The 25,681-nt window shown below is 43.2% G+C and overlaps 1 protein-coding gene across 1 annotated transcript in view; it reads left to right on the plus strand.

Moving 5' to 3' along the window:
- Positions 1 to 25,681, plus strand: part of FER1L6 (fer-1 like family member 6) — a gene marked incomplete at its 5' end in the record, with an annotated part of 316,530 nt that overhangs the window by 126,718 nt on the left and 164,131 nt on the right. The window contains 4 exons of the mRNA XM_082257934.1: positions 11,983 to 12,169; positions 15,183 to 15,375; positions 19,297 to 19,643; positions 21,707 to 21,815. Of these exons, the coding sequence (XP_082114060.1) occupies positions 11,983 to 12,169; positions 15,183 to 15,375; positions 19,297 to 19,643; positions 21,707 to 21,815 (836 nt within the window). The remainder of the gene's footprint in view (positions 1 to 11,982; positions 12,170 to 15,182; positions 15,376 to 19,296; positions 19,644 to 21,706; positions 21,816 to 25,681) is intronic.

The raw sequence follows: 25,681 nt of genomic DNA on the forward strand, positions 1-25,681 counted from the left end.
CTATTCCTAAAAAGCACAGCAATAATCCATACAGTGTACTATTCTATTTAAAGTGGACTTAAAGGAGAAGTACAGCCAAAGCTCGTTTGGCACTCCTGTGACCCATTTTCAGCAGAGAGTGGGCCGAAATCCACTCTCTGCTGACGTCACAGAGTCGGTCCAGACTCCTGAGCTGGCCTCTCCCGCCCCTCCACAGTGAAGTACTCCAGTGAGCGAGGAGGGGGCAGAGCAGAGAGCTGCTGACTGATAGTCACTAGCTCTCTGCTCACGGAGCTGTGAGAACCGAGCGATCAACGGTGTTACAAGTGTTGAGGCGCCGGGGGACAGATGCAGCATCGGGCTGATACTTCATCCACCTAGGTAAGTATGAATCAAAAAAAAAAAATGCCCATACATCTCTGAAATACTGCTCAATTACCCTCAGCCTAACATATTTGGTTGTTTATTTTTCTGGGATTGGGTATCTTTTACTGACAGATACCAACTTCCACTTCTATAATTTTCGGCTAGGCAAGAATTATGTTAGCTTGACCCCTTTCTGCCCGCAACCTCCTGAGACATGTCACACATCCCAGGAGTCTGTGGGAACAGTTTCAGCTGGCTCTCACATAAAAAATGGTATCCAAAGCCCGGTGAAGAATCAGCCCTGGTGAAGACAGCATTGGACTCCTGGGCTGGTAAATGTCTATTTGTTAAAAGTCACTATCTGCAGCTGTTGACTTGTAATTTTGTTTAAAAAACAACTAAAGTTCGTCTTTGGGGACCTGGTCCATTTTTTTTTGGCGCTGTACTAAACTCCAAATCTACTGGGTGGAGGTGATAGATATCCTGAAGAGGGTTTTTATTTCAATTTTCAGGTGGATTCTAAATAATGTATTCTAGGCATACGGTATTAGACATCCTGGAGGTACAGGAATTTACTAAGGAGGCTATCTTTATGGCTCGTTTCCACTGAGCTTTCTGGTACGGTTCGGTTCGGTACGGTACGCTATTTATGCCGTTTCCATTATGAATGGTACCCTAATTCCGAACCGTACCGTACCACTTTTTGGTACCCTTTCGTTGGGGTACCAAGCACATTAGTACCGTACCAACAGGGTGAAGCTACACTCTGCAGAACTTTGATTGGTTGACAGAGAATCGTCTATCACAGTTTTCCTGCTACACCACGCCTATCATGAAAGGGTACTATTGGCAGTGGAAACGCAATGTGTACCGTTCCGAATCGTACCGTACTGAACCGAGCCGTACCGTACCACTCAGTGGAAACAAGGCATAGAGCAAGCTTTTTTCAACCAAGGTTTCCTTGGAACCCTTGGGTTCCTCCAGAGCTTGCTATGGTTTCATTGAGCTGTGAGCAATTTCTGTTTCTCAGATAAGTAACCACTGATACCAATGATCTTTTTAGCTATCTGTAAGGTGGGATTCTTCTCAAAGACTACCAATGTAAGGAGCTTTCTCCCTAGTGACCATCACACTAATGTACAATGAGCTTTAGATATAGTAGGAGTTCCCTGAGCTCAGAAAGTTAGTTCAAGGGTTCCTCCATGTAAAAAAGGTTGAGGAAGGCTGCTCTAGAACATTGTTCCAGGCCCATAAATGTACATGGTAAAAATGAAAGTCTAATGTTCCTCCTACACTCGCTGAATGGGTAAGACAAGTAGGGAGCACTCTCAAACAGGAGCAATATAAGAGTGTTTCCACACTTTTTTAAAGTCTATTTATTAAGAATTTCAAAAACCAATTACATCACTTTTCACATAGTCATCTTCCTTCGCGATGCATTTTTCCCAGCGTTATACCAACTTTTTAATGCCATCAGCAAAAAATTTTTTCGGTTAAGCACAAAGCCACAGATGCACAGCTGCTTTCACATCATCATCACATCTTCTTGACCTTCAGGCTTCTTTGAGCAGTTACATTAGTACGGCCATTTTCAAACATTTCAATCCACTCATGAATGACTCTACCCATACTGAGCATACCTGCAGAGATAAATCTGTGCTCCTGACACACCTTCTGCCCACAAAAAGCCTACGACAGAACGCTGTTCCTCTTTGGTGCAATTTATAAGTTTCGTAGCCATCTTCACCACAGCATGACAACTCTTATACTAAACTGCAAGGTCAGCCGGTTTGCCAGACAGACTAGTCACATGACACTCTCAGACACGACCAATTACTACTACCCCGTCTTCACCGTTTCCGACGAAAATGTAAAACTGGGGAAACTTTTGGAAGACCCCTTGTATATACAAACATGAAATTTGGAGGCCTTGGCTTGATACACCCAACTTGAGTTTGTTGCACTTGGTATGGGGTAGTCTGGTGACTTTTGATGGTGGTGGAAATCTAGGTTAAAACATAACTTTTGCTGATTTTTCTTTGTATTGATAAATGTGTATATGCTGTAACTATGAATATGTGACTCTGTGTGGATAAGCTTGCTGTGCCTTACAGATGAGGAATCACTTTACAGTATGTTTTGTATGTGGTCCGTAACACATTTTAACTACTCTGGAACTGTTTACTACTTTCAATAAAGTTATTTTCCTTTAAAAAGTTCCTCATTAAAGTGTATCTAAAGCCAATTTTTATTCTTTTAGCTTTAGCCAGAGCAGGGGAATGTTAGAGCCCCTGTCAGATTTGTATGTTTGCCTGTATACCGGCTGGGGAGATTTACCCTCTCGCCTTGCCTCGGTGACCATGTCATTGAGACAAAAAAGTGTATACTACTCATTCCCATTAGAACTATTAAAGCTGGAGAGAACATCCTTGTCCTTAATACCTAAACTTACCATCAGCTCTTGATGATGTCGTACACTTCAATTCAACAGAATATATTAAAAACTGCAATGTAAATACAAAACAGACAGAAGATATAACAAACATTATTAAAATAACTGAATGCAGAAGAATGATCCCTATATTAACAATGATGTGTAGGAGTGAATGTGGCATCCAGAGTCCAAATAACAAAGTACATCTTAACCACTTGCCTACTGTGCACTTAAACACCCTTCCCATCCAGGCCAATTTTCAGCTTTCAGCGCTGTCACACTTTGACTGACAATTGCGCGGTCATGCTACACTGTACCCATATGAAATTTTTATCATTTTTTTCACACAAATAGAGCTTTCTTTTGGTGGTATTTAATCATCTCTGGGTTTTTTATTTTTTAAAAAAAAAAAGAATAAATACAGAAAATTTTGAAAAAAAAAAAGTTTTTCTTATTTTCTGCGAGTAAATTTTGAAAATAAATTTTTCTCCTTCACTGATGTGCGCTGATGAGGCGGCAATGATGGGCACTGATAGGCTGCACTGATGGGCACTGATGAGGTGGCACTTATGGGCACTGATGAGGTGGCACTTATGGGCACTGATGAGGAGGTACTAATATGCCGCACTGATAGGCGGCATTGATAGGCGGCACTGATAGGCGGCACTGATGAGCACTGATAGGCAGCACTGCTGGGCACTGAGAGGTGGCACTGCTGGGCACTGAGAGGTGGCACTGAGAGGTGGCACTGCTGGGCACTGAGAGGAGGCACTGACGGGCGGCACAGATGGGCACTGAGAGGCGGCACTGATGGGCACTGGCGGATGGCACTGATGGACACTGACGGGTGGCAATGATGAGCGGCACTGATGAGCACTGATGGGCGGCACTGATGAGCACTGATGGGCAGCACAATCAGTGCCCACACTCAGTGCCCATAGTGCTGCCAGTCAGTGCTCATCAGTGCCTAGATGAGCAGGCACTGATGGGCACTGACTGGCAGCACTATGGGCACTGATTGTGGGCATTGATGGGGGACACTGATGGCGGGCACTGTGGGCACTGTTGGGGGCAATTTGTATGTTTGTTTACCTTTTAGTAATCAGGGCACTGGTGATCAGTGCCCTGATTACATGTCTCTGTGTCCCCGGCAGCTAACGGCTCTCCCTCCTTCCTCACACTGCAGGCTCCGTGTGAGGAAGGAGCGCCGGCGATGAGAGATGATCTCATATGTTTACATATGAGGTCATCTCTCATTGGATGGTCCGATCACGTGGTGAATGGCCGCTGTGATTGGCCATTCACCACGATCTGTGATCGGCTGTGTCCAAGGGACACGGCCGACACAGATTCTCCCCGATGCGCGCTCGCGGGAGCGCGCGGGGAGCCTGCTTCTGGGAGGCCGTTTAAAAACGGCCTCCCGAAAATTCAAGTCCACGCTGCAGCCGTATATAGGCTGTAGCGTGGATGCGAGGAAGTTAAAGTGGTTTTAAAGGCAGAAGGTTTCTTACCTTATTGTAGAGTTTCTCAACCTTTTCAACACAGAGGAACTCTTGAAATAACTTTCTGGTCTCAGGGAACCCCTATTAAAAATGATTATATCTACAACTCATGATACATTAGTGTGATGGTCAGTGGGAAGATTACACTTGTGGTCATTGGGAAGATTTACCGCCTTACAGATAGCTAAAAAGATTAATGGTGTCAGTGGGAACTTATCTGAGAGGCAGAAATTGCCCATTGCTCAAGGAACCCCTAGCACCTCTGGAGCAACCCCAGGGTTCCATGGAACCCTGGTTGAGAAACCCTGCCTTAATGCATTCTATGGAGGAGGCAGTTGGAGGTAGTGTGCCACCCTTGGAGAGAGAGTGCTGTGTTGTGCTAAGCTGTGCTGTGCCAGGAGACGCGGACTGCTGTGCTGGATTTTCTGGAAGAACCAGGAGGTTAGAACCAGAGTGTGACTGTAGCAGCATTGGTGACTTGGAACACTTGCATCCAGAATCACTGCAAGGATCACTATCGCAACGGCTGTTCCCTTTACTGTACCACTGTAAAAGGACGCCCCCCCACCGTTGCTATCAGAGGACTGACAAGGGATCTAGTGAGAGGGACTCTGATCCACTGTTAAGTTGTAACCATTTTCTAGCCATCTTCAGCTCAGATCCATTAATAAGCTGTTCACACCTACTGACACGCTATACTCAGAGACTCATTACACCTGATGTTGCATCCAACCCACAGCAGGCAGGAGTCATACATAGGTCATAAGGCTGCTGGTACTCCAGGGTAAACCGAGCGTCAATCTAAGTGTAGCAATGCAAGATTTTAATAACAATTAAAAGAGTATTACTCACAAGTGTACGATCAAACGGCCGTTTGATCACACAGTGTCTCCAGGAAGTGACGTCATGGCCCTTCTACCTGCGGACCCACGCTGCTCTACCACCGCCGAGTGATCAGCACATCCCCTGCCATTCCACAGGAGTTTGAAGCTCATCCTCCACAGCACCAGCTCCGCCAGGATTCCGGAAGGACCCCGTGGATGAACACTGCCCAGATCCTCCATTACTTTGAGATGCCTGTTTTTATCGTACTCTTGTGAGCAATACTCTTTTAATTGTTATTAAAATCTTGCATTGCTACACTTAGATTGGCGCTCGGTCTTCTCTTCTCTTTTCTTGGATTTACATAGGGTTACTTCACCCTTTACTGGAAGCAGCCATCGAAGTGTATAGCAACTCCACTGGACTTTGTCTCTTGGAACCAATATTTTTGCACTTGCCAATACTTAGACTACTGCAGCAGTTCTGATATTGTGATTGCGCCAATTTCTCCCCCTCGCCTTGGTACTCCAGGGTGCTGACTGTTTTTGCTTTCATATTTGACTGATATTGCAGCATAACATCCTAGATCACTCTCCTCCAAGCTGCTGCATCTGGGATTGCTTCACTCTTTGCACCAGTTGCCATACGTTTCTTCCTTCTTCTTAGTCAAATCTGGTAATATACTCTTGTTGAACGCCACTTATTCATTGTTCTTCATCACCCTGCGCACCAACGGTTTTAAGGGGGCCCCAATGTAGCCAGCAGAAAGTTCAACATAAAGATTTGCCCAAGTCACTCTATCCTGAGGGCAGAACTGTGATCTGATACAGAGTTTAGGATTGAAGGCCTGAACCTAGCCATTTGCTTTGAGCGCTCTCAAGTGACATAGTCTGCTCCACCTCTTTTTTAACCCTACTGGTTGTTTGAGGTGTAACATCACATACATAGAGCTACTGCTTACACTCCTTTTGTTACAGTATAAGTTAGGATTTGATTTTTAGACGTACCTCATAGGGTACACTGTGCCGTTACTGTTTTGTTTATGTGCATTTATTTTCATGTGCCAACTTGCTTTGTTATATTTTATTATCTTAATCTGCTGATACAGTCTGCTTATCTTTTAAAGGGTATTGTGTATAATTTTCCTGCAGCTTCCAGTGTTTCTAGATAGGGATAGGCAGAACACCCCCCTGTGTGGTTGGCAGCAGGATTCCCGAACAGGGGAAATGTTGTAACCTGAACAGCGATCCCCTTTGAAGTCTATGGGAGCCAAAAAGGAAAAATCAAAAGTGCCAATTTTAAAGGCTTATATGCAAAGTAATTGACCATAAAATGGGTATGGGGGTCTTGGTACTGCCCTGGGGGACATGTATAAATAAAAAAAAAATTAAAAACTATAGTTTTTTTTAGGAGCAGTGATTTTTTATCATGCTTAAATGCAACAATAAAAATTAAAAATTCCTTTAACCACTACTGGACCGCCCGCCGCAGTTTTACGTCAGTACTTTGACGTTAAATACCGGTATTATGGCAGCAAATAGCTACCGGCATTTTCTTACAGTGTGGGCGGTCCTATTTCACATAAAAGTGGTCCCAGCGGTGTATTCGCAGTGGGATCACTTTTATGGGTGGCGGGAGAGGAACCTGCCCCCTCCCACCACTTCTCAGTCGTTTTCCCCGCTTACCGGAGCCGTCAGTAGAGGTGAAAACCATCCAGTCCTCTCAGGTGCTATGCAGAAAGTCGAGTGAGGGCAAGATGGCCCCCACTCGACTCTATGGCCTTGGGGGATCGGATTGATGTCATAAGTCGCTTCCTCCCAACAGCCTTAGAGGGCCCATTTTTTTTCTTGCTGAAGAAAAATTATTTTTTTTTTTTTTGCTTTTAAGGGTACATGTGAGATGTGAGGTATTTGTGACCCCAGATCTCACAATAAAGAGGACCTGTCCTGCTTATTTCTATTACAAGGGATGTTAACATTCCTTGTTATAGGAATAAAAGTGAACACATTTTTTTTAAGGAAACAGTGTAAAAATAAAAAATAAAAGGGAAAATAAATAAGAAAAAAAAAAATTGAAAGCACCCCCGTCCCTCTGAGCTCGCACACAGAAGCGAACGCATACGCAAGTCGCGCCCACATATGTAAACGGTGTTCAAACCACACATGTGAGGTATTGCATTGGAGTGAGAGCAATAGTTCTAGCCCTAGATCTTCTCTGTAACTCTAAACTGGTAACCTGTAGAAATTTTGAAAGCGCCGCCTATGGAGATTTTTAAGTACCAATGTTTGTCGCTATTCCATGGGCAATTTTGAAGCATGACATGTTGGATATCTATTTACTTGGCATAGCATTATCTTTCACGCTATAGAAAAAAATTGGGCTAACTTTACTGTTGTCTTATTTTCTAATTTAAAAAAGTGTATTTTTTTCCCCAAAATATTGCGTTTGTAAGACCGCAAACTGTAAAGTATTGCAACGATCTTCAATTAATTCTCTAGGGTCTCTGCTAAAAAAATATATAATGTTTAGGGGTTTTAAGTCATTTTCTAGCAAAAAATATTGATTTTAACTTGTAAACAACAAGTGCCTGGGGGGTCCCTTTAAGTCAAATCACATTTAAAATGACTCGCTACATGACTAAATGACTCGTTACAATTGTCGGCACCCGGGTATTGAAAAAATAAATAAAAAAAGTCCATATGGGTTTGGAGGGGAACCCCACACTGTTTTTTTTTTTTTTTTTAATTTTGGCGTGGGGTTCCCCTTCAAATCCATATGGACTTTTTTTGTTTATTTTTTCAATAGCCGGGTGCTGACAATTGTAAGTCCCTCCCAAAATCCATACCTGACTCTTATTCAGGCATGCACGAGCACCTCCCCCCTTCTGAACTATGCCAGGCCACATGCCCTCAACATGGCGGGGGTGGGTGCTTTGGGGCCAAGGGTCAAGGGTCTCTTCTTGACAACCCTGGGCTGTGGTTGTCCAGATCTGCGGGTGGGGGGCTTGTCCGAATCTGGAAGCCCACTTTAAAAAGGGGGCTCCCAGATTCCCCTCCCATGTGAATGGGTATCACGTACATAGTACCCCTACCCATTCACCAAAAAAGTGTCAAAAAGTAATAAACACAAGAGACAATTTTTGACAGTTCCTTTATTAAAAAATACAAAAATAGTGTCCCTCAATGTAAATCCATTGTCAATCACGCCACCCACCGGAACCTGAAAAATAAAAAAAAATGAAAAACGATCTCGCTTCCTGGGAGGCCTCCCGCTGAATGCCTCCTCTGCGCTTTGACATTTCTTATGTAGGTAAGGGGCAGACCAACTGGCTACTTCAGCAGGTGGTGCCGCCCCCTTCTGACATCACAGACTGGTGCATGCAGGGCACAGAATGCAGTGTGCAGCACTCCGGCGAACATCCTGCAACACCCTGCAAATTCGGGTGTTCGGCGAATGCCCCAACAGGCGAATGTTCACCAATCCCTATTTCTGGACAAGGTATTCTGGTGGCGTAAGCGAGGGTGAGGTCTCATATAGGGCTAGACAAGAGCAGAGGATCCAAAATTACCCACAACTTCTAGGGGGGGGGGGGGTAGCGCTGCTGAAGCTGTATCCAAAAAAATAAAAAAAACAGGGAGAGAACAAGTAACAAGTATTGCCTGTGGCCCCCTGCAGCTGATCATTTCCAAATGATTGACATATGGTACCTTTTTCTACGCTTTATTTTTATTTGGAGGCAGCCATCTTGGTAGGGGAAGGACTTTGCTTCCTAATGTCAGAGCCTCCAGCAAGGAGAACATTGAGCAGCACTGTAGTGACATCACCAAATCTAACTCCATATCACCGGAGACTTGCAGTCAGAGACAGCAGTGCCTTGGATCTCATGCTGCATATATAAAGCTATGAGGCTGTAGGTACAGAAGAGCCTAGGTATCCTCACATTTCAAAAAGTGCACTGCTATTTTTCAGGAAGACTTCCAGACAAAAGCTAACATTTTTAGAATACTTTTAAGGCACAATTAACATTTCTAAAGGTTCCCCATAACATAACAAATCTTCACTTTTTGAGTTTAGTTCTACTGAATGATGACGAGTGTATAGTGGGGGGGGTTCTATAATTATGCTAGTACTAGATCATTTTTTATCTGCACCTCTAATTATATCATCTGCTGTATAGCTAGGATATATTTGAAAATGTCACACATATAAATAAATGTCATTAGTCACAATGTGCATTGTATAATATCTTTAAAGCTAATGACAGTGTAGGATATAATTATTCTGTTCTTCACTGCCTGGAGACAGTACTACACTTTAACCTCTAATTATCTGCGATTTGATGAGATGTACAGAAAAATGTGTTTTCTTTTCTTAGCACCCCTAATAAAAAATAAAAAAATGCCAATGATGCAATTAGGCCCAGTAAATGCTAATTATAAGGATTTATTTTTAGACAATTTTTACACCTTTACATGATTTGAAACCAAGCTGAATTTTTTTAGTGGATTATTGGTTTACTTTGTACTCTGTTTGCAATAACATAATTTTAAATATTTCAGGAAATTTACTTGATCTGAAAACATCTACAAAACATATTAACCACTTAAGGACCAGGCCTACTTCTGACACTTGTTGTTTACAAGTTAAAACCAGTATTTTTTGCTAGAAAATTACTTAGAACCCCCAAACACTATACTGTATATATATATATTTTTTAGCATTTTTTTGAAAAAAATACATTTTACTGCATTAAAAAAAAACTAAACAGTAAAGTTAGCCCAATTTTTTCTATAATGTTAAAGATAATGTTACGCTGAGTAAATAGATACCCAACATGTTTCAAATTTGCGCACACTCATTGAATGATGACAAACATTGGTACTTAAAAATCTCTATAGTCCTCTTTAATGTGAGATCTGGGGTCAAAAAGACCTTGGATCTCACATCTCCCCTTAAAAGCAAAAAAAAAAATTGTTTTTTTTCATCATGAAAAAAAAATGGGCCCTTTAAGGCCGTTGGGAGGAAGCAACGTATGATATCGCTCCGGTCCTCCAAGGCCATAGAGTCGAGTGGGGGCCAGCTTGCCCTCACTTGATTTCCTGCCTAGGAGGGGAGAGGACCGGATAGTTTTCTCCGCTACCGACGGCTCTGGTAAAACGACCGGGGGAAACGACTGGGAAGCAACGGGAGGGGCACCTCTTCCACCGCCCAAAAAAGTGATCCCGCGGCGAACCGGGTCACTTACGGCAAGTGGGTGTCACAGCAAAAATCTATATCTAAAAACAAATCTAAAGCCTTTTTTTAATGGTTGAAATGAATTAGGCCCCTTTCACACATGCGGACCGTTCATTTCATCAGTTCAGTCACGTCAAAACGGATGAAGTATTTATCAGTTTTTCATCAGTGGTCATCAGTTTTTCATCCGTTTTTCATCAGTGTTCATCAGTTTTTCATCCATTTTTCATTAGTTTTTCCACAGTTTTTTTTCTACATCCACTAACAATGCAAAAATGGATGGAAAACTGACCATTCGTCAGTTTAGATCCGTTTTTCGTCCGATACGTTTTTTTAACGGAAGAAAAATAGAGCTTTGATCAGTTGAAAAAAACAGATGATGACGGATGCGGGTGTAAACTGATGTAAATGGATAATCATCCATTTACATACGTTTTTCCATAGAGATGCATTGATGTCCGTTTTTCATCCGTCAACAGATGGATAAAAAAAAACAAGCATGTGTGAAAGGGGTCTAAGACTGAGGTGCTGCAGCTGTATTTAGAGCGGTTTTTCAGCCTCAACCTCCAAAAATTAAGCAGCTACAGTATGTGTAGCTGCTGACTTTAAATATTAGGACACTTACCTGTCCTGGAGTCCAGCGTTGTTGGCACAGCAGCCAATGTTTTCATCGGCTGTCGGGTGCTGCCGCCTCCATTGCTGGTAAGGGAACCCGGCAGTGAAGCCTTGTGGCTTCACGGGTGGGTCCCTGCTGCACATGTGCGAAGCGCACTGTGCATTCGGATTGGCTCGGCGGTGGGGGAAGGAGGAGGGGGCCAAACTTCCGAGGCACAGTGCCGCGGCGCCGTCTACCGGAAGTGGGGAAGGGTACCTGTCAAAGACAGGTACCCGTTCCCCCCTTCCTGCCAAATGTGGGGGGAGGAAGCAATTGAGCGGGAGTTCCACTTTTGGGTGAAACTCCGCTTTAAGCCAAGAAATAATGAAAAAGTAAAGTAATCTATTAGACCTGCTTAATATGTGATACCACAATACCATGTCGCTGACACTGTGTGAGTTTAGTATCCTTCTGTAACACTGCATTCAGCTGCAAAGGCATCCCACAAGCATGCCTTTTAAAAGTTTGCTGCTTTTCGCAAGTCTTTCTCAAATTTGGATAAAAAAAAGGGTGTGCTCCCTGCTGACCAGTACTTTTTTTTGCTTTGGTACATGTCCCCCATGGCAGTGTCCAGCCCCCCCCCCCTCAATGCCCTTTGTATGATAGGGGTTGAAAATGGTCAACATTGATTTCCAAGATTCTCTGCATGTCTACCTCTATGGGGTTCAGAATAAGCATAAACCTGGAGTTTACAATGAGTTTGACAACTTCGAATTGAACACAGCTACATTTCCTTATCTTTAAAGCCACTGGAGGTAGGTCAGCATATTGAGACCCAGACTTATGAAATCCAGAGCAAGGCAAAATGGGGCAGTTGGCATTTAGCCAGTCAGTGTATATTTTATAATGTCCAACAAGCACTGGAAAAAGGAAACCAAAAAATCAGCTACTACAGGCAATAGTGACTCTTTGTTTGCCATTGTTTTTAAATTCGGCTAACCCATGAAATGTACTGTCCTGATTAATATATTTAATTGTGTTTTGGTCAGGAATTTGCTGATCCCCAAAGGTTTTCCCTCAGAAAGACCCTGGGCCCGGTTCTACGTGAGGATCTACAGAGCGGAAGGGCTACCAAAAATGAACTCCAGTATTATGGCCAATGTCACCAAAGCCTTCATGGGGGACGATAAGGACCTTGTAGACCCGTATGTGGTCGTCATGTTTGCAGGGCAGATGGTAAATGACACACATTTGTTATGAACAAGTGCAACATGTTTTAAAATATGTTGTTTTTCTAATTAGAGTGAAATGTGCCTCAACTACAGACAGATATAAAGGATCATCATAAAATGTATTTTTTTCATGCAAGCTTTGTAAGTGCTTTCATTTGACTTGACATCAACCTATTGCAGTCCCTGAACAGCAGAGCTCATTCGAGAGGAGGGAGAAACAGCACAAGGAACCTCTTAGGGGTGCTTCAGTGCAAGGAACACACTGATAGAAGGAGAGAACAGGGTAAATGCAAGATGAGCTTATCAGTCTTTTTGCTTCTATGTTTACACTCTAGTCACAGGCTGAGGAAAGGACAAGAGTTGTATTACTGACCCGCAGAAGAAAGTTCTACTTCCCCGCCAGACTGCTGTGTGGTGCAAATCTCAGGAACATCTGGACATTGCTGCAATTTTTTAGAGAAAAGAGCTCTTGTATATGTATTTTATCTAGGTAGCTTCATCTAGGTAGTCAAACTGTTTGTGGGGGTGCCCTATAGTAAGCCTATGTATGACGTCACCGCCGCTCATGCATATTAGTCATTGTCGAAACACTCTCTAATCTCCCTTGTAGCTGGCACAGGCTGACACAGGGGAGGTCACGTGGCCGGACGACCACCCTCAGAACAGGTAAGTATAAGCATCATTCTTCTACAGGGCGGTTAGTATAGGTGTTTGGGGGGGGGGGGCAGTTTTAAGATCGGATAGTTTTAGCCAGAAGTTCTACTCTGAACTTAACCTTGGCAGGCAAATGAGTACTGAAAAAAAAAAAAAAAGCCTTTAGCACTTCTTTAACATAAAAAAAAGTGTGAGGATGATCAAAGCACTTTGTAATGATTTTGGGCTATGTGCTTCATACATAAACCCTTGCAGCTCAGCCTTATATTCAGTCTTGTACAGTACATTTTCATTCAGTCTTGCACAATTGGATCGTCTTCTGTATGGAAATTGCTTTCTATAATAAACTGAAAACTAGGGATCGACCGTTTATCAGCAAAGCCAATATATCGAGGGCCGATATGCACTTTCCCCGATATATCGGAATCGGCCACCAAGGTGCTTGTACCAGAGTGATGCCTGCATCTAGAGGCATCACCCCGGTACCGGCGTCCATAGCCGACGGTCGGCTGTCTTGTAATGACAACCGATGCGGCTGAGAAGCCGTTCGGCTGTCATTACAAGGAGCAGGAGGGGACGACCCCCTTCCCGCCGCCTTCTGTGGCCCGTCCACCGGGAGACCCGGGCAACAAGCCTGCACGGCCGCCGAAGACCCAATCAAAGCCGCATTCAGCTCTGTTCAGGTCTCCATGCAAAAACCCGGAAGTGATGTCATTACATCACTTCCGGGTATTGGCGCCAGATTAAATAAAATGACAGCATTCAAAACAGCCAAACTTGGCGTTTTGAATTCTTTTAAGTGCAAAGGAGGGGTTTGGGGTCTTTTAGACCCCCAGATCCCTCCACAAGAGTAGCTGTCAAGTAAAAAAAATAAAACAAAAAAAGCCCATATCGGCCGATATCGATACGCGATGACCAAAATATCGGTATTGGTATTGGCAATGAAAAATCAATATAGGTCGATCACTACTGCAAACTGCAAGCCTCTGGCAGTGTGGATTAGAAGCTGCAGAAAGTCAGACAGAGCCCACCTTGTTTCCTGGGGGTGGGAGGAGCAGTCCCTGCTAGAAGAACACGCAGTGAATATTATTATTATTATTTCAGGTACTTGTATAGTGCAGTCAATTTACGCAGCGCTTTACATATACATTGCACATTCACATCAGTCCCTGCCCTCCAGGAGCTTACAATCTAAGGTCCCTAACTCACATTCATACATACATAGTAGGGCTAATTTTATACAGGATCCAATTAACCTACCAGCATGTCTTTGGAGTGTGGGAGGAAACCGGAGTACCCAGAGGAAAACCACGCAGGCACAGGGAGAACATGCAAACTCCAGGCAGGTAGTGTCGTGGTTGGGATTCGAACCAGCGACCCTCTTGCTGCTAGGTGAAAGTGCTAACCACTACACCACTGTGCTGCCCAATATTGATAATCGCATAAGAAATATGACAGACTGGTTGTACCCAAGTTGATCGATCAGTCAATAAAATTGCTTACAATTTGAAGGGCTTATCAAGGTACAACTTGTTTTTGTTACAAAATTTTGGGTAATTAGAAAAAAATTAAGCTCATCTTCAATACAATGGGGTTGATTTACTAAAACTGGAGAGTTCAGCTCTACACAGAAATCAGTCAGCTTCCAGGGTTTTTTTCGTGTTTGTCCAAGCTTAATTGAACAAGCTACAGTTAGATGCTGATTGCCTACCATGCACAGCTACACCAGATTTTGCACTCTCCAGTTGTAGGAAATCAACCCCAATGCCCCTTCTGTGTTATTGGAAAACAAACTACCCATTGCTGAAAATATGATTCTGCCCAGCAGTAGATCCTTAACCATATATAACTGTAATAAGGAAAGGGATAGTCAGCACTCAAGATGACATCCAATAAAATGGTATTACTTTATTGAAAAGAAATGTACAACACTGTAAAAACAACCTACATGTTTTGGACGTTAGCCCTTAGTCATGGCCATGATCAAGGACTAACATCCGAAATGCGTAGGCTGTTTTTACAGCATTGTACATGTCTTTTCAATAAAGAAATACCATTTTTTGGATGTCATCTTGAGTGCTGACCATCCCTTTCCTTATTCTGGTACATTGGAGGTGTCGTAGCCTCAAGTTCTGTGCACTGGGCAAAACTGTTATGTGGGAAAGTTGTAGTGCCTTCACTCCTGTTTTCCTGTAATATACAACTGTAAACCTGTACACACTCACTCTCTGTTCAGTCATGTAGGAAAGTCACTATTAAAGAAAAAAGAAATGTAAAGGTATAGCATGATTGAAAATCAACTGGCAAGTTTTCCTGTGGTAAGAGCTTTGTTTAATGTATTGGTTATATGTTTGGAATCTCAGGGTCGGACCACAGCCCAGAAAAACACGGCGGTGCCGGTATGGCATGAACAGATTGTATTTAAAGAAATGTTCCCCCCGCTGTGTCGGAGAGTAAAGATCCAGGTGTGGGATGAGGGCAGTATGAATGATGTCGCTCTGGCAACACATTTCATAGACCTGAGGCAGATCTCCGATGAACAAGATGGAGACAAAGGTGAGCCTTTTTTATTGTATGCTTGTGCGTGCTAGGCCTATTGTAAGCAACATGGAGGACAGAAGCCAAGCAGACTAAACCAGCCAAAGTGGCTTAAAAATATGTCAGCTTGTCACTGGTTGGTAATATTATATTTATTATTATCAAAGTAAGACTTGAAAAAGAAATGAACAATGGAGTTTAGTGAGGTGGGTGTAGGTCCTACCAAATTGCTTATTAAAAATTTAGATGGGCTTGGACATTTCTGAGAACATTGATGGATAATCATTGCAGAAAGCTCAGACAAAGAGAAGAATTTTTACCCAACCTCCTTCACTACCCACCCACCCTTAATTGGGGTTAGTAAGAAGTCAAAAGGGTGGAGGTATGTCAATAAAAAAAAGGTATTGTCACGCCAGCTTGGTGGGTCAGGGATTCTTTGGGGGGTCAGTGAATAGTTGAATTGTTACAAAATTGGGGGGCTCATCTGGGGTAAGGTGCTTCCATTTGCTTGGTTATTGGTTGTTCTCCAGGAGCTAGGTTCCTTGGTAACTTCTTTGAGCCGGTGGGGTGCACCTGAGGACATGAGCAATTCTATTTCAAATTGTTGCCATGAGGAACACTGAAAGACCCCCTTAGACCCCGTTCACACTGGGGCGACCTGTCAGGCGACCTGGTCGCCCGACAGGTCGCCGTAGGTCGCCTCGCATAGAGAAGCTGTGGACCCGTTCTAATAGGAGCAACACAAGTCGCTCCGACTTAGAAAAAGGGTTCGGTGCCTTTTCTGACGCTTGTATTATGCCAGAGTGTATTGCCCCTTTCCACACGTTGTCCTTCCCTTCCTCCTTTCGTGTATCCCCTATTTACCCTACCTGTCTCCTCCCTCATCCTCCTCCCTTTCATCCCCCCCCTTCCTCATTCCCTCCCTTTTATGCCTTTCAACAAATTACTCAGGGTTCTTTATTTCGCACTCGGTGGTGGCTCGGCCTCCACCGACAACAGCTATGGCGCCCACGTTCAGAGATGTGTTTACCGGATCGCCACCTGTATGCGGTGGACCCCCCACTCCTTGACACAGTTAGTTCCCTTTACGGGGTGTCGGGTATGGGGGCGCCACTATGCTTTATCATAGGAAGCTCCCTTGTTTCGGTTCTCATCAGGTGGATGGGCGCTCTACCCAGCGAACCCTTCCAATAGCCCTATGTCCACTTGGTGCTCCCACTGGCCCTCTGCTTTTACACCGAGTTATCACATGACACCTTGTGGGATTGTCTGTGCTCTTTTGTTGCTCCATGCATGCATTGTACTGTTTATATGTGTATCACTTTTGTATTTGATCACTTTTTGTGGGCTTTGTAACCTGCCCGTTACTGCTTTGTTCTTTTGTGCTATGTATGCTTTATTCCTTAATAAAATGTTTTTGAAAAAAAAAAGAAAAAGGGTTCGGAGCTTCTTTGGGGCGACCTGGAGCAACCTGCATTGACTTCAATGTTATGAAGTCCGTGCCGGCCGCTCCGAGGTCGCGGTGCGAGCTGCGCGCCGCGACCTGTGAGGTCGCCCCGGGAAGTCGGATCGCCCCAGTGTGAACGGGGCCTTATGGTTGCATTGTAGAAAAAAAAAGTTTATTGTTTATGTTAGAATTAAGTTTTTATTTTGTTGTTTTAAAAGGCTGTGGCCATTTCAACTTATGTCCCACAGAAGTGTTGTTATTTTAGCAAGTAATTAGAAGGAAATGGATCAACAACCCCTTTAGTCAAGAAATTCTCTATACAAAGCGTAAAAAAAAAAACTCTGGCTAGAGTTCAGATAGAATAAAACCTCTGTAATTTTATTTTTGTTTGCTTACCGAAAAAACAACTACAGCAAAGGAGCAAGAAAGCTATGCAGCAAGCAAGTGTATCCATCAAACACCCCATCTCCACTGCATCCTTTTGTTGCAATTCACCCATAATGGACCTAATCATATAGTTGTGCTTTTTATCATTAAGTCCATCATAGATAAAATGCATCAGAGAGGGAAGGGTTGAGGTAGGGTGCTTTTAAATGTGTACAGTGCTTACCAAATAAATATTTTACATGTTGGATTTACTGGAATACATTTGATTCTTCTGTGGCCATTGTGAGTAGGAGTCACAATAAGCCCTTTGCAGCTCAAGCACTCATCCTGCGGGAGGAGGAGCCAGCAAGACTTTGATCATGTTTTCTTCCTAGTTTATTTATTTATTTAGTTTGCTCTCGGTGTCCTATTGGAGAGATTTAACTTCACTTCATAATCCAAAGACACTAGAGGAAATGATAGGAAATATGTCAAAATAAGGGGAAATCCCATTTTGGACATTATTGTCCATTGCTAGATATTTACCTGGAGTGCGGGAGTGTAACAATAAATCTTCTGATCTCCCATCATTTTAATCCCGGTTAAAGGGGAGGATACATTTTCCCTTCAAGACACAGACAGAGTCAAAGTGGTTTTTACTATTTCATAAGCTATAGAAACACTTTATTATTTATTATTTTATTTATTATTTTCAGCACCATCCCCTCTCATGTCCATACACAAAGTCAGAATGGTTAAAAACTGGTTTAAAAAAATGGTTAAAAAAAAAAAAAAAATCTTTCTAATGAAAAGAAACAATATACAGTACAAAGAGTACAATGGTGTTGGTTAAAGTGACTCTGTCGCTAAAATAAATATGAAAAATAAACTGTTCTTTGCAAAGTGCACCTATTTAGCTATCCTACTGCGTACATCGTCATTCCCTACATTATTGAACAGATACCAAGGGCTGAAAATCCTGCAGATATCAACACTTCCATTAGCCCCACTGCTGCATACTGTGATTTATCCTGCTTATCCTTAGGTCTCTTCAAGACACAATATTGACATAGGGTCTTGAGGATCAAGACACTGAGTGCAGCAGGGAACCTGGTTTCCAACACCACCAAAAGAGTCTGATGCTGCAGGATCTTCATCCAGTGCTTTCTCTTCAGTAGTACAGAGGTTGATCGTAATTTTAGTGATGGTCGCTTTTCGGGGTAAAACCAGAGTGGCATTCCCATCTGTGGAGCCCTTAGACACCCAACCTTTAGTGCCCAGTGGTAAAATTACCTCTTTTATAAAGAACTTGTTTTTCTTTTACTGGTCCTAACATAACCTAACATAACCTAACATACTGTAATATTCCCAATGTAAAAAAAACGCCCAAATAATTTTATTTTTACTGATGATGGGAAAAAACATGCTTCTGAACTAGTTTTTTTACCTATTTCATTTATAGACAGAAGCCTAATTGGTCTAATGGCAAATCTGGTCCTGGCCTGAAACAATAGGACTAATGCCTCGTACACACGCAACGATTATAGGCCGACCGATCGGCCGACTTTTGTCCAGTGTTGTTGTGTTGGTTGAAATGTGCTCTAGACTGCACACAAATTTTCTTGGCCAACAAAAATCTACTTCAGAAGTGATGTCATGTGTTGGTTTACTTTCCGTGTGTTTTTTCTTCTCTGAGCATGCCCAGTCTTGCTCATCAGATTTTTGTCTGCCGAAATCTGTTCTGACTGACGGAAAATCGGCCGTTGTGGTGACGGCCAACAAAAATTTTATAGCCTGCACACCAGATTTTATTCGGCCGAAAAGTCGGAGTCGGTTGTCGAAAGCATCATACTAGCAAGCCGAAAATCGGCCGATCGGACGTTGGCCGAAAATTCACGGCCAACTATCGACGCGTGTACGGGGCATAAGAGAATGAGTAAGGCCGGCCATACATGGTTCAGCAGGAACCGGCCTAGATTTGGACAGGAAAGAAATTTGCACCATGTATAGCTGGCCTAAGATACATCTGACAAGGGGCACCTTGTTAAATAGTAAAGGTGACATTTCTGAAGTTCGATTTCTCCAAGGTACCTTTAGTCACAATAATGCATTATTTTTCTTGTTAGGATTCCTTCCAACGTTTGGTCCAGCCTGGATAAACTTGTATGGTTCTCCTCGTAATACCACTTTGATGGAAGATCACCAAGAACTCAATGAAGGTCATGGAGAAGGAGTTTCATTCAGAGGAAGGATCTTAATTGAAATTGCTGTGGAGATTCTCTCTGGAGGGGCACAGGAATCAAAGTTTTCTAAAATCATTAAGGACATCAAAATTCCAATGAAGGACTCAAAGTCTTCCAAAGGGACAGGGAAAGAGAAGGGAGAGAAGGAGGAGGCCAAACCAGCTGCTGCTGCTGCAGACAAGACCAATTCCACCCAGGTGGAAGTGGAGCCTTTTGATGTCCCTCCAGAGGTTATTTTACTTTTTTTTTCGTTCAATACGTTTTTATTGAAGAGAATAATATGCTCACATTAACAATTGTATCATGGAAAAGTGTCGTAATAAAACATTGCACAACCAGAACACAAGTGGACCAGAGCTGTCATAAAAACATGACAGCCATAAATAATACTTGGGCAGGAGGTGTGCCCCATGTTTTGGGAGAGGAGGTATATAATATATATGTAAAAATAGAAGGAAAAAAACTCAAGTTACATCAAATGTAACCGAAAACAAGACCCTCTCACCCCCAGCGGGGACCGGGAGGGGGAGAGAGAAGGGGAAGGAAAAAGGAGGAATAGAAATGGGAAAAAAATGGGGGGGGGGAGGGAGAAGAGAGATGTTTCTCAGTGGTATTTTATTATTTATTGATATTATCATAGTGAATATCAAATTAATATCTCCAGCTATTGTAAATAGGATTGAATTCTTCCACTCAACAATAAGAACACTAAGAAAATAAAGAACCTGACTATTTAGCTGAGTTCTACACCAGTGCTTTAACCACTTTACCACCGGAGGATTTTGCTGTCTTACGTCCAGGCCACTTTTTGCGATTCAGCACTGTGCGAATTTAACTGACGATTGCGCGGTCGTGCGACTCCATACCCAAACGAAATTTACATCCTTTTTTTCCCACAAACAGAGCTTTCTTTTGGTGGTATTTGATCACCTGTGTGATTTTTACTTTTTGCGCTATAAACAAAAAAAGAGCGTAAACTTTGAAAAAATAACAATATTTTTCACATTTTTTTATATGAAATTCCCCCCCCCCCAAAAAATGTAAAAATCAAAATTTTTTTAAATTTTTAGCCAATTTGTTTTATGCTACATATGTTTGGTAAGAAAAATCACAATAAGCGTATTTTGATTGGTTTGCGCAAAAGTTATTGCGTTTACTAACTAAGGGAAAGATTTCTGTCATTTTTGGGTTTTTTTTAACGCGTAATGGCAGCGATCTGCGATTTTTTTTGCGGGACTGCAACATTGCGGCGGACAGATCGGACCCCTGACTGACATTTTTGACACTTTTGAGGGTACCAGTGACATTACTACAGTAATCAGTGCTATATATAGTCACTGTTACTGTAAAAATGACACTGGTAGGGAAGGGGTTAATTTTATTGGAGAGGGAGGGGTTAATGTATGCCTGGTGCTTACTAACGTGTGTGGGGGGAGGTGACTGTGTGACACAAGGACAGATCCAGGATTCAGCTATGCTGAACCCTGCAATCTGACCCTACCTGTCACTTAGGAGATCCGCCCGCTTGTGTTTACACAAGCAGGCGGATCTCCACACTCGATCCCCGACGATCGGGGAAGAGCAGCGGCGATCGCCGCCGCTCCTCCCCTTGCCCGACTCCCGCTGTGACTGAACACAGCGGGAGCCAGCCTCCGGCGGCGCACGCGCGCCGCCGAGAAGGGGGATTGTCTGGCGACGTAGGTCTACGTCGCTAGACGATAACCAACCGCTTTGCCGCAGTAGTGCTCGAGTGAGCAGACGGCAAGTGGTTAAGTGGGCCACCTCTCCGTGCACCAGTACGCTCATTTTGGACATCTGCGCCATCAATTGCCATCCCCCAAGAATATTTCCCAATCCAGAGCCAGACCAGTCACCACCAGTGAGTCCCCCTGCTCCGGAGTCCCAGCCCAGGCCAGGGGGGGGGAGCTCTGTGGGGACCCTGATGTGGTGTGGGGGGGGACAAAATTTATAGGCTATAATAGAGTACCGGCACCTCTTTTGGACCACTTAAAGCCCTGTTCTACACAATATGTAGATCTCCAGGCTGACTTCCCGTGTCCATAAATGTCAGTTTAGAAATAATTTTAGCAAAAATACTATGGGTGCCGCAGCCCCTTGGCCTGCATGACTTGGTATACCTAACTTTCAACATTGATGTGCCTCAGGAAGGCATGAGAAAGAAAGATTAGGAAATTTCCAAAACCATAATGGATAGGAATATTCTTCAACCAAACTGCACAGATTCCATAATGATAAATGATGTCAATTACATATCTCTGTATATGTGTTTTAGATGCATGACGAAAAGTTTGAAGACTTCCTTCTTTTTGGATCATTTTTTGAGGCAACCCTAATTGACAGGAAGATCGGGGATAAATCCATAAGCTTCGAAGTCAGTGTTGGTAAGTGAATATTGAAGACATATTTTGGGTATAAACAAGATAGTTCATTTAAAACCCAGCTGAAAATTCAATTTTAATCAACTAAATACCTTCTGTGTGCATCAAAACAAGTCTTAGGCAGGTCACCACGAGTGGAAGGAAAGAAAATTCCAGATTCCCCATCAACACATTCAGTGTTGATGGGAGATTCCCTCCGGCATCACTATTATGTTCTCACGGTGAGGAGCCTTTGCTGCCAGGACAAAGATTGGTGTTGTCTGCTATAGCCAGTGGCACTAATAGTTTGGGAAAAACCTGATGACAGGCTGGTTGTACTGAAGTTGATCAATAGATGGACTTCTGTACAACCAGGGTGCCCATACATGGATCGAAATTTGGCCGATCCCTTCTGAACTGTCCGAACTTCGTTCCATGTTTTGCCAACTTTACAGTTAATTCTCTTTCTAAAGCAGCCACAGCCTAAGAAGAAAGGCCTGTCACCTGACAACAGTTGTAGAGTGAGACCTTTTTGTCTGAAAGCAGTGGTCTCTCTGCAGAGGTCCAATTCACCCCCGCTGGCAGGAAACAGTATTTTTTTTTTTTTTACTAAGGCTGTAGCTGCTTTAGAAAAAAAATGTGTAAGGGCTCTTTCACACGGGCGTTCCGATCAGATCCGCCTGTCAGTTTTTTAGGCGGATCTGATCGGATGCCCCATTCAGCCCTATGGAGCAACGCATGTCAGCGGTAACATGTCCGCTGACACCCGCTGCCATCCGCATCCGATCCTGTCCGTGAAATCCGGACGGATGGAAACCCTATTTTACATCCGTCCTGGGGATTGGATCGGATGGGATCAGATGAGAGCAGACAGGCGGTCCGCTCTCATCCGATTCCCCATAGAGAGCAGCAGGGCTCTGACACCTCCCACCCTGTCATCCGTCAGCTCAGCGGGGATCGGCGGATCGATCCCCGCTGAGCAGAGCACAGTCCGCAACGGAATGCGGACCGTGTGAAAGGGGCCTAAGACATAAAGCTCCTTTTGTTTTGATGCACATGGAACATAGTTTGCTAAAATAAACTGAAAGTTCAGTTAGGTTTTAGAATTTTAATGGCGTTGTACAAAATGTTTTTGTGTGTATGTGGAAACTGTGGAAATTAATTTTTAAAGTAAATGTGCTTTGCCTGCACTAGGCAAAGCAACAGGTTTCTTTAACTCTGTCTCCATCCTCTTCAGCAGCGCATAATTACCTCCCTTTGCTCTCATACTGTTGAATTCAATCTCTGGGAGGAAAGAGAGAAAATCCTGTGTGGGCTTGAAGTCATGATTTGGATCTTGGACTGGGTCACGGCTTTTCTCCCTGTGCACTAATGTTTGATGAGAAGGCCTGGCTCGCAGTCTCCGCTCTAATTCATCCCAAAGGTGTTCTATCGGGTTGAGGTCAGGACTCTGTGCAGGCCAGTCAAGTTCTTCCACCCCAAACTCACTCATCCATGTCTTTATGGACCTTGCAAGTATGTGCGTCAGCACATCTAGACATTTTAGACAATTCCATGCTCTCAACTTTGCTGGAACAGTTTGGGGATGGCCCATGTTCCAACATGACTGTGCACCAGAGCACAAAGCAATGTCCATAAAGACATGGACGAGGGAGTTTGGGGTGGAGGAACTTGACTGGCCTGCACAGAGTCCTGACCTCAACCCGATAGAACAACTTTGGGATGAATTAGAGCAGAGACTGCAAGCCAGGCCTTCTTGTCCAACATCAGTGCCTGACCTCACAAATGCACTTCTGGAAGAATGGTCAAACATTCCCATAGACACACTCTTAAGCTGGATACACACTATCCAATTTTTGTGGTTAGATTTCCTTCAGATTTACCTTTTCTATGTAGTGCAAGGGCCTGCCAGATTGCATACAAATGGAAAGTGTTTAGGTTTGACCTCATATTATATGGTTTTGGTAAGTCTAAAGGAAAAAGTCTTCAGAAAATCTTATAGTGTGTATGGCCCATTAATCTTTGTGGACAGCCTTCCCCAAAGATTTGACGCTGTTATAGCTGCAAAGGGTGGGACAACTCAATATTGAACCCTATGGACCAAGACTGGGATGCCATTACAGTTCATGTGCCTGTAAAGGCGGTGTCCCAATACCTTTGATAATATAATGTATATATACACATGGAAAAGATATCAATGTAATGTAAGATAATTATTAGTGCAATTAATACATTATTTTTTGCACCCAAAATAAGAGCCTAGTTTAAAGTTTTATGTCTTCAAAGCAGTTTAATAGGCTGTGCATACAGTATGTAGCCAAAGCATTTTGGAGGTCAGAGAGTGCCCCCTTCATTGCAGTATCTGGTTTTTGGCAGCCAATTCTACTACCACCTGTGACATGGCATTCTAAGACGACCCCTGGAAGCAGTAATGAGAGAAGTTCCAATTGTTGCCTGCAGAGTGTTGCGCTTTATACGTTTGAGAATAATTTCCCGAACGATAATTATAACGAGTTCTTTTTAATCGATTAATTTCTTTTTAACAGCATATACCAATCATAGTGAATACAGACTAAATAGGGAATATATTTATTCACAAGACATGTATTCACAATAAATAGTTAGATAGGGGTGACATAAAAACACAATCTCACATAAAATACAAACTTTAATTGTGAAACTAGTTAAATTGGTTTGGCTCAGCAATGTAAATGAAATGAAAGGATGACTTTTTCCCAGAAACAGTAAAAATCATAGATCAAGAATTATATATCAGACAAAAACATCTACGATGTGCGTAGCCAACAGTTACTCCTCTGCAATTGGAATGAGAGTTAGACTACGTAAAACGTGAAGCTAATTCGCTAATATAGCGCTAAACCAAGAATGGAAAAATTTAGCAAAACAAAAATGGAGTTAAAGAAAAATCTACAATGATTGTTACAACTGGGGAAGGTAATCTAAATATCCTGAGCATAAAATATTTATAGCCTACAAAGAATAAAAAAATCAATGAAATCAACAAAACATATTTACTAGGGATCGACCGATTATCGGCACCACCGATATATCGGGGGCCGATATGCACTTTCCCCGATATATCGGAATCGGCCCCTGAGGTTACCGATATTGCCGATATTTCTGGAAAGTGCTTGTACCGGAGTGATGTCTGCAGCTAGAGGCATCCCCCCGGTACTGGCGTCCATAGCCAGCGGTCGGCTGTCTTGTAATGACAACCGATGCAGCTGAGAAGCCGCTAGTCATTACAAGGATCGGGAGGGGACGTCCCCCCCCTCCTGCCACCTTCCGCGGCTCACCCTGGTGGGATGGGAGACCCGGGCATCCTACCTGCACGGCCACCGAAGAGAAGACCCGATCAAAGCCGCATTCGGCTCTGATCGGGTCTCCATGTAAAAAACCCGTCATGACATCACTTCCGGGTACTCGACACAAAATTAAAAAAACTGACAGCATTCAAAACAACCAAACTTGGTGTTTTGAATGCTTTTTAGTGCCGAGGAGCGGTTTGGGGTCTTTTAGACCCCCAGATCCCTCAACAAGGAGTACCTGGAAAAAAAATGTAAAAAAAAATATTTTTACATGTCCGAAAAATATTGGCCGATATTGGCCGATACTGATGACCACAATATCGGTATCGGCATTAAAAAAACGATATCGGTCGATCACTAATATTTACACTTCCAAAATGGCTGCTGGCTCACAATGGTCGTTGCCAGAGTTTTCTAAGATGGCTGCCTTTCCCAAAATGGTGGCTGGTTAAGGAGGAGCTTGCGTCTTGCATCCTTAAAGTTTTTCAGAGTATTAGGTGTGAAGATGAGGGTGTGAAGTAAGATGGAGCATGATGTGTTTGAATGAGTGTATCAGTGAGT

Source organism: Pelophylax lessonae (genome assembly GCF_965119305.1).
Source record: "Pelophylax lessonae genome assembly, chromosome: 5".
NCBI classification, from domain to species: Eukaryota; Metazoa; Chordata; class Amphibia; order Anura; family Ranidae; genus Pelophylax; species Pelophylax lessonae.